Raw genomic sequence first — 10,580 nt, forward strand, 5'->3', positions numbered from 1 at the left:
CAAATGTACTGAACACCTACACAGAGATCCCATATTTAAGGTACACTTACCAAATAACGCCACCTTAATACTTAAGTCACTGTTGCTCTGGAAATAAGTTAGACTACGTACAGAGATAAAAATTATGACAAAGAAACTTTAATCTTATCTTTATAACATAGCACAATTAAAATGGTGATGTTATATACTGGAGAAGAATTACAACTCAAATAGGAAAACTTTGTATACTGGCGTTATTAGGAACAGCTTGTCCACTTAACGCCATCTATTTTATAGTAACCTATACACTTATACTTGTTAATTAATTATTTTTCATAAGCAAAACAAATTGAACTAAGCAACTACATTTGAGTTTCTGTTAATAAAGATACAAAATCATTAATGAAATATTCTTGATCTCAAGCTCAAACACCAGATGAATTAGGAAAATATGTTTTCCGGTAATTCCTTACTTTCAAAAACAGATACAACGATAGACAGTAAAACGTTATAAACACAAAAGCATTAACCTTAGTTAAATATGAACGTTTTCCACAAGTAAAATAAAAAAAGTTAAGAGTTTGATAAGCAATTGAACTAATGTCATCACTGTGCACATTCTGGACATTTGTAAGTTGAAAGGTTAGTATTTTTCCTTATGCTTCCACACGTACCCTGTAAATATCTCATACAATATGAATATAAAAGCAATGAAATTGCTATTAAAAACTGGGAACTATCGTTAAACAAATAAGTACCATACTAACCTAACTTAAAATTTTATCTGTAGATCTTTAACTCCACGTGGCGTTAAAGCGCTACTGAGTACTTGATAACATTACACGCCTGTTTCTCTAACATTTTCAAATTTTATAGATAGCAAATATTTTCTCTGCATAGAAGAATGTTTAAGGATAATGAAAATATATAGTTTAGTATAGTTATTATTTGCTCAACACACAAAATAAAATATTGCCTCTTATCTTGACATAAGAACAGCCTTTCACTATCAACACACAAGAGCAAAATGGTGGAATATCATGTCACTCGTAAATGTCAGCGGACAACTAGTAATTCATTTCATCATTACATGGCAAGCGAATGTAGGCTACAGTAGTGCACTACCGAAATCAGATGTCGTTAACAAGAATTAATAGGGTGGCATTAAAGATATACATGGCGTTATTTGCGTCAGGGACCTTGCAATATTTTATTTTTTCCTAACTGAAATGAAGATTTTCACTGAAGTACTGGATAATTTACCTACCTTAGACTATTTATCCAAATATAAGTCGCGCCTGCATTGTTATGTTAATTTTACTTGTATAGGCCTAACTTATTGAGATCACCTGCAAGTATAATGAGCAAAGAAACAAAAAATGTAAACTTATTCACTGTTGGTGTCTTCTCAAACAATTTAACTGCCACTTTCTTAAGCCTACTATAATTTTTCCAAGAAAATCCCTGACATATTAATAGGTTAAGTCTCGTTGCCTACTTTCTAATGATAAAAGATAACGAAATATTCATGTGTAATACTGTACATGATTTTCAGAAAAGCTTAAAATGTAAGCCTATATTAATTGAGATTCAATAGAAAAATTTCAACACACTTCAGACTTGATAACACTTTTATTCCATTTCAGTTAATCTAAATGCAGTAACGCATTACAATTACACATATTTTTCACTGGAAAGTATTCTTTTCTTTCAGGAGAACATCACCTGAATGCAAGGTATCATAAATTTCTATGCAGGACGAATATTAGTTGTAATCTTCACCTTCATCTAAGTTATCTGTGATGCAATATTTCTTTAAGCCCCTGATAGTGGTTTCTGAAGAAATCCGATTCCGGGCAATTTTCACTCATTCACCCAGCTGAGCAACTCTTGACTTTTTATCTTTCTAGTTGGAGTTGGAACATGCTTATCATTACCAGTAATTAACCAATCTTAATAAAGTTGTCTTACGTGGTCTTTGAAGGGTTTTTTGATACAGACATCATGTACTTGCAATTGACTGGTCATTCCACCTGGTATAACAGTCAGATCCGTGTGTTTATTTACACTGTTCCTGCCTGCATTTATCGCTTGAACATTCGTTCACGATTTTAAGCCGTAGGCATATTCTGTCAATCTTAATATAGTGAAAAAGTGCGGCTTATATTCAGATGAATACATTACATAAAATAACTATATTCAACTATGAGATCGAGCGTCCCATTGCAGAAGTGGTTAATTTATATACTTAAGAGACACATCCAAGTGAATGGGAGAGCTTTTCACTGAAGATATGGGTAATTTACCTATATAAGCGACACATTCAACTGAGAGGGAGATCTTATCATTGAAAAAATGGTTAATTTACCTTCATAAGAGGCACATTCATCTAAAGAGGAGAGTTTATACCCCTCCGATGGTAACAGGGGTTGCGCATGTTACATGGGTATTTCTGTTTCTTATTTTATGCCCGTCTATGTAATCTCACTCAATTGTTCAAACATTCAGAATATTCATTGCACTAGCGACAGTCCCGTTATTTCCGGTTCTAAGTGGATTCAATTGTACCTCGGGGTTGCTCACCACCCTGTTACCTTTAACGGTGGCAAATATTTCCTCTTCCTTTTATTTGAATTGTGCCCTTTTACGTAGAAGTAATTTAATTTTACAATGATGCAAAAGAAGGGGTTGATGTTCGACATAATGATACATGGTTCAGCCTACACAGTTTCAAGATACACGCGTCGTTGGCAACTCTGTATGTTGTTTGGAATTCTAAATGCTTTAAATGCATTGGTCCTATATACGTCAAACAAAATCACAACGAAATCTAAAAAGAATGGAATTTTTTAAGAACCTGGCTTTCAAACTTAGGTCTCTTCACATGAAATGATATTTAGATAAGAATTTGTCCGTGAGCTCTTTGTGAACCTATCTATCTTCATTCGTAAGGATGAAATGAGGCAGGGATCTCGAAGAAGTCGAACTCAGATCCGTGAAGCTAAGCAAATATTCTAGATGTTTCTTTTGCTCTCGAGAAAAGGACAGAAAAGTGGAGACTGGTACTTCAAAGCGTGGCAGACAGTGCTGGATTAAAGTATTTTGGGGATCCTGGGCTATTAAAAAATGTGAGGCCCCTTTTATGTAGGCTATAGATATATCCTGTAAGAGACTAAAGTCGTTAGGTTAGAGCAATGTATCAGTTAAATGTGTGAATAGAAATGTCCTGAAATTTATTCCTAGTTTTCCATTTCATTTTTTATTTTACATTATGACAAAACACACCTTAAATGAATCTTAACAATTACAATCAAACCAACATATACAAAACATAACATAACATATAATATCAAATCCAATTTTGGGTTTCGTCCTGCTGCTATAACTGCTTTGGAACAATTAGAAGTTTCACTAGTGAAGCAGATAGAACTAATGAAAAATTGTGAATAACTTTGATGTTATTTGTGATAAAGTGGGTCAAGAAGTATCAACGAAAATGGAAAAGGTGTTAGAAAAAAACAAAGGGTATCATACATTGTGTTCCATTTCAATGATTTTGTCGGGTGAAAATTTCTCTCTTAATGACTCAGAATTACATTCAAATGGCATTACCCATTTTAAATATGCTCCTCTTGTGTCAGTTGATGTAGAAAGAGATTTTTCCAAGTACAAGGCTTTGATGCTGACAATAGAAAATCTTTTTTTATTTGAAAATTTGCGCAAGATTGAACTAAAAAAGCATGCGAAAAAATCATAGCGTACACTAACCATTGATAATTTTAATAAAATGAAAAGCATACTACAATATCAAATGCCATACTTCAGCTTGCTTCCCTTGTGCATTTCATTCTTAAATAAATAGTTTATTGACAAACTGATTTACTAATTTATTTTACAACCGAAATTATTACCTAATTATAATATAGTTAGATCATATTTTTTATGTTATAGTGCATATTCCTGAAATTTTTAGGTCATAAGTGTATATTTTGGAAATTTTTAGGTCATAAAAAACCAGTCCTAGCAATAAGTCATGTACAGTATGTCCTTTAGTTTTGAGTCAAGACGATTGGACATTTTTTGTAGATTTTCCTTTGATACAAAGGATTTTGCAGGGTTTAATTTATGATCTTTCATTTTTATGTTTAACCGGTGTTTCTACTTCTAAATTTTCTTTCCTTATGTAGAATCCTTGCTTATAATACCGAGTGAATTGGAAGGTTATTCCGTATTTAAATCTCTCTCCTACAACTGAACTTTGGTAACTTGTTTCTAACGGACAGTAAAGTTCATGAACAAATTCTGAGAGAGGAGAACAAGACGAAAAAGTGTTTACGTGCGACATTTTTCAACGAAGCTCGAATCAGCACGGACGTTTACTTAAATGGGGAGGAGAGCTGTTGGGTTCGCCCTTTAAGCTCACAGCCACATCGCTCAAAATCTTTTCTCGGTTTTTTTTTTTAATTATGGTTTATTTAACGACGCTCGCAACTGCAGTGGTTATATCAGCGTCGCCGGTGTGCCGGAATTTTGTCCCGCATGTTCTTTTACATACCAGTAAATCTACTGACATGAGCCTGTCGGATTTAAACACACTTAAATGCCATCGATCTGGGACGGGATCGAACTCGCAACCTCTCTTTTCTTCACTCCTTATTATCGAAAGGATAGAAGTGTGAATTCAATAAAGTTGTCTCACATTGTTGTTCTCCATGGTCCATAATTCACTAATATAAATAAATAAAAAATTATTCCTGTGTCGAGTTTGTCATTTATTTTCGTACTGCACCATATAATTCAACATAACTTGTAAAACATATTCTGTCGCTTATTAAATTCAGATAAATTCAGTGGGACATCTCTATGATGAATTATTTGCATAGGATTGTAGGCCTATATTCAGAAATTAGATCTCTTTAATACTATTTTATAAGACAGTCGATCAAGGTAAACACATTTCTATTACGTAATGAGATTATGTTTCTCTGCTCTGCACTTTGTGAAAAGTATAACACAAGGAGATATATTAAAAGATGTCGGCTAAGCAGTTTGTTTCTCACAACAGCATTATCTCAACCTCAGTCTCGTAGTATTATGCATTACTTTCACGTCTTGAAAGTGAAGTGCAAGTGTCATAATCACGTGAAGTTCACTAAGCCCCTATTTCCAGCTTCCATAAACTCTGAAGAACTTTGAATTTCGTTTAAAGCTTTACTTCTTAGAAGAATGAGTAGTTATCGATATGACTTTTTTCTGCTTCATTATTTCACGCTCGAGAAAAAAATTCTATCGTCATTCCCAAATAATAGAACTATTCAAATCAAGATTTCAGGTATAACTCCCTGTAAAGTTGATTTGAATAATTTCGAGGGAAAAATTGTTCCGGAGCCGGGCATCGAACCCGGGACCTTTGGTTTAACGTACCAACGCTCTACCACTGAGCTACTCGGGAACTCTAACCGACACCGATCCAATTTTTCCCTCTATATCCACAGACCTCAAAGTGGGCTGACAACCGTCAAGCAACCAACTTCGAGTGCACACTAACTCCGTGTGACTTAAATTGTGGTTTTCTGTTAACGAACAATGACGTGTATTATGCAAATCAAGATTTCAGGTATAACTCCCTGTAAAGTTGATTTGAATAATTTCGAGGGAAAAATTGTTCCGGAGCCGGGCATCGAACCCGGGACCTTTGGTTTAACGTACCAATAATAATAGAACTATTATCCATAAATGTTGCTCCAAAATCAAATAACTCTAATTATATAAAACAAATATACAGACTGTTTCAAAAATACTTTAACAAATCTAGGGGGCACGTTCCTCACACCAAAACAAGAAAAAAAGTTAATGTAAACAAATGTTCGAAAATCTTTACTTTTTTTAGTTATTAATGAAAGAACATAATGAAACGTCTGTTAGATATTGTCAGCTTGGTAGCAAATGTTGCAACGTTAATCAATTCAGAAACTCATAACAAATGTTCAAAATGTTCTCCTCTTGCTTCCATTCACGCATGTACTCGTCGGATCATGGACTCCTTGGCAACACATAGCAATCTAGGATACAATGGGTGCATCAGCAGACTTGTATCGATAGCATTATTCGATTATCTAACAAAATGAATATTATTATCGGTTACAAACTTAAGTTAAGTTGTTGGATTGTACTTCGAAACGCGTTGCTACCAAGCTACAATATCTAACAGATGTTTCATTATGTTTTTTCATTAATAACCAAAAAACAAAGGATTTTTGGACATATGTTTATATGAACTTTTTTTCTTATTTTGTTATGAGGAACATGCACCCAAGGTTTGTCAAAGTATTTCTGAAACACCCCGTATATTTACACAGATAAACATTAACGTAAGTAACAAAAAATTCATGACAAATCGTGCAATTTATTCTTTACTTTGCATGAAAATTCTGCGATCCGTATTATTATTATTATTATTATTATTATTATTATTATTATTAATCATTCAATGTTCTGCCCAAGAGCAGGTCTTTCACTGCAAACCCACCATTCTCCAATCTTTCCTATTTTCTGTTTTCCTCTTTGTCTCCTCATATGATCCTTATATCTTAATGTCGTATATCATCTGATATCTTCTTCTGCCCCGAACACTTCTCTCATTCACCATTCCTTTCAGTGCATCCTTCAGTAGGCAGTTTAATATTACTATCATCATAATCATTATTATCATTATTATTATTATTATTATTATTATTATTATTCCATTTTCTTCATATATCCAATTTTCTCAAACTAAAAACGATGCTTTTCTTTCTCCGGCAATATCAGTGCATACATTTTTCATACTCTTAAATATCAGTTCTATGTTTTCTGATTTTATCTATGCACATGGTGAAAGTTCTAACACTTCTTATTTTCCCCTGCGAACTCCATTTTGTGATCTATATTTGCGTGACACGGTCACGTCATCTTAATTTTTGTTCAGTTTCCCATAAAAAATATCTTTCTGTGTTTTCCTTTGGTTATTTCGTTTGTATATTATTTTCAGTTTTACTCTTTTCATCGTCTGTAGCCAATAATTATAAGTAGGCACTCCAAGTCATAAACAAAAATTAAACTTTCTCTACATATATAGGCCTATATATAATGGTATTTTCTGCAGAAATATTGCTGAAAATAATATGCTTCAGCATTTTATCTTCACTTATGAATTTTCTGTAACCACCTATTACAATGTAAATATCCCCAACGACTAGCTTTCGAAATAGAAACTTCAATGTGAATACCATACACTTCCAGCCTCTCTACTCTACTCACGAACTACTTGTCCACCTGATCGCAGGTCACGTAGGATGGGGAATTTCCTGGTACATTAACGGACTCCTGATCCCCGAGATCAACGTTGTACGTGGAAAAACATATACTTTCGTGGTTGAGGGTGGACTCGATCCTGAGACTCCGGCGAGATACCATCCATTCTATATCACAGATGATCCTGTTGGAGGATATGAACACAAGACTCCCGAAGAAAGAGCGGTAAGTGTCATTATTCTTGCATTAAAATAAAGACTGCCGCCAAGTTCTGAATAAATGTCATTCAGGTGAGTAATACGAAGCGAAAATGAAACACTTCGAGTAATTAATGTCCTAAAACGCTGATTTTTATAATGGAGTGGCTTGTTATAGAAAAGAAGAAAAATCGAAGTTCTAAAGTTTTCTTATTATATGGTCATGGTAAGTACATATCATATCATTGAAAAAAGGCCTTAGACAAAATTACCTACTGTATGTCCATTTCTCGTCAAAGGTGTACTGATTTGCTGACAGATGTCTTCGACGATCTACAGGGTGTTTCACAACTATTATAGGTGCAAACAGTAGGGATGACTAGAAGACAATGAAAAAAGGCAAAAAGTCCTAATAAACAAGTCCTGAAATGAGTTATCACTGTAGACACCAACTGAATACATTTCAAACGTTTGCAACATAATTTCTTACCTTGTAGACTTAATAGTCGTGCGTACCTCCATTAATTCCAACTGAGCTACGCAACAGTTTGGATGATGCAACTCTTTGGGAAATACAGTTGTGTGGTACGTGCATGACGGAGCAATGGCTCACTTTCATTTGAATGTTCGAGAGTTACTACGCACAAACTTCCACAGCAGATATATTGACCGTGACTTACCTACATCATAGTCTACCAGGTTTCCCGACTTTAATCCTCTTGATTTTTGGGGTATATTTGAAAGTGTTTTGTGTATTCCAGCCCTAATGACAATGTTAACGAAGTTCGGGAATGCATTCGAGACAAGCCAGGGATATTCGAACGTGTACGAATGTCGAGGCGGAAACGTGCTAATGCACGTCTTATCATGAACGGTGGTCATATTAAGTACATGTTACAACGTTCTTTTCCTCCAATGCATCTCGAATATTATGTTATCCAAGAGCATCTTTACTGGCGAAACATAATAAACCCCATAGATTTCGGAAACGGGTGGTTTCCAAACCTACGTTTATTAGAACTTCTTGTCTTGTCTCACTGTCCTCTACTCACTCCTGAAGTTTGTACCTATAATTTCAAAACATTCTGTATAATATTACAGAAAAATATAAATTATATACAAGAATTTGTGCAAAGATCCTGACCATTTCTACAAGATTATTCAAACTTGAGGAAGACGTGGAGCTAAGTTAACAGTAAAATAGTGCTCTAAGGTAGGCGCCTATACAAAATACTAACAGGCTGGTGTATGTACTGGTTTTATATTTACCTAAAATGTAATCTAAACGTATCTGCGTATGCTTCAGGGCACCCTAACCACTTTATGATATTCCGGTGAATAATAACGCCGTTAATTTTACACAAATATTTACTTTTCCTTACTGCTTTGTTTTCATTGACCCTCTTTCTATATGTTTAGCTCGTTACCACAGGAGTAATATTACCCCACTCATTGCTACATAGAATATAAAATAACAAAATATTAATTGCAAATTATAATTTATTACTCAGTACCCAGTATCAGAATGCGAAGTATAAGTAATTTAATATGATATTCAATTTAGATAGACTATAATTTTACAAAATTAATACAAATTATTAATAATTATTTAGTTCTCAATGTCAGAATGTAATGTATAAATAACTTAACACGATATTCAATTTTATATAAGATAAAATTCACAACATATGGCTTAAAAGTCGTTGCTTTTTACTCTTTTACTCAATACTTAACTTAGACCTACAAAACGCAACTAATGTATGATTTGAAACTATAAATGCAGTTAAGAAAATATGCCAAATGAGTCCGAAAGAAATTAAGAGTTGTTAAGCAATAACAAACAAGTGATAAAGAATCGATGGAGCGGAGAAAAATTCTCTCCGGCTCCGGAATTCGAACCCGGGTTTTCAGCTCTACGTTGCTGACGCTCTATCCACTAAGCCACATCGGATTCCAATTCCGATACCGGATTGAATACTCTCAGTCTAAGCTCCACCTCTTAGTCTCCCTCATACACTGTGTCACAAATGTGTGACAGTGGCACAATGTCCAACACACTAATGTGCAGAGGTGCACTCATTACGAGTGACGAAGTGGCCGGGATCCGACGGAATGAGAGCCGTCTTAAATCACGAAGTGATTATATACGTATATCATATTATAGCGATGTACCAAAGTACATCACTTAGTGATTTAAGACGGCGCTCATTCCGTCGGATCCCGGCCACTTAGTCACTCGTAATGAGTGCACATTAGTGCACATTAGTGTGTTGGACATTGTTCCACTGTCACACATTTGTGACACTGTTCATGAGGGTTGGCCACTAAAGGGAAACTAAGAGGTGGAGCTTAAACAGAGGATTCAATCCGGCATCGAAATTGGAATCCGGTGTGGCTTAGTGGATAGAGCGTCATCACTTAGAGCTGAAAACCCGGGTTCGAATCCCGGTGCCGGAGAGAATTTTTCTCCACTCCACCGATCCTTCATCATATGATAACGCAGAATTCCTGCATGGAAATGTCATACGTACTTCGCTACATTGCTATAATAAAATAACAAATAATCTATATGGTTCATCTTATTTATTGTTAGTAGCTCTGCTTAACATATTGACTGTACAACAGTGTTATTATTAGAGATCTCATCATGCCATATACAAAAAATTAAAAAGACAATTATAAAATATGGTGCCGAAATGGTACGTATTCCCATGTGATGCATCGTAAATCAATCAACAAACTCTTTGTCTAAAATTATAAACAACAAGCAAACAGCACTGGTAGGCCTATGGCATAGCTGTCTTTCTTGAGTTAGTTTTTTTGTACTAAAGTGGGATTATTGACCTACCTAAAAATGCAGTTTATTTTTTAATGTTCTATGAAACTATATTTAGTTAGCTATCTGAAAACGTGATCGTTACATTCTCTTATTCAAGTGGTAATAGCGCCAATACCAAAAAACACATTTATCCTATGTTGTTAATTCTCATTAGCAAGAAAAGTTTGATGTAGGCTTCTGAATTTGTCTTATTTCATTAAGTCACTTATATTTAATATTTATTTATTGCTACATAAAATACGAAATAAATACTTATTATTCACGCAGCGCAC

General features: G+C 34.5%; 1 protein-coding gene across 1 annotated transcript in view; it reads left to right on the forward strand.

Annotated features, from left to right (window-relative positions):
• The window catches only part of LOC138709111 (protein Skeletor, isoforms D/E-like), a 316,549-nt gene that overhangs the window by 269,272 nt on the left and 36,697 nt on the right, over window positions 1-10,580 (forward strand). The window contains exon 11 of the mRNA XM_069839643.1: window positions 7,304-7,497. Coding sequence (XP_069695744.1) covers window positions 7,304-7,497 — 194 coding nt within the window. The remainder of the gene's footprint in view (window positions 1-7,303; window positions 7,498-10,580) is intronic.

This window comes from Periplaneta americana, chromosome 11 (genome assembly GCF_040183065.1).
Source record: "Periplaneta americana isolate PAMFEO1 chromosome 11, P.americana_PAMFEO1_priV1, whole genome shotgun sequence".
In the NCBI taxonomy this organism is placed as follows: Eukaryota; Metazoa; Arthropoda; class Insecta; order Blattodea; family Blattidae; genus Periplaneta; species Periplaneta americana.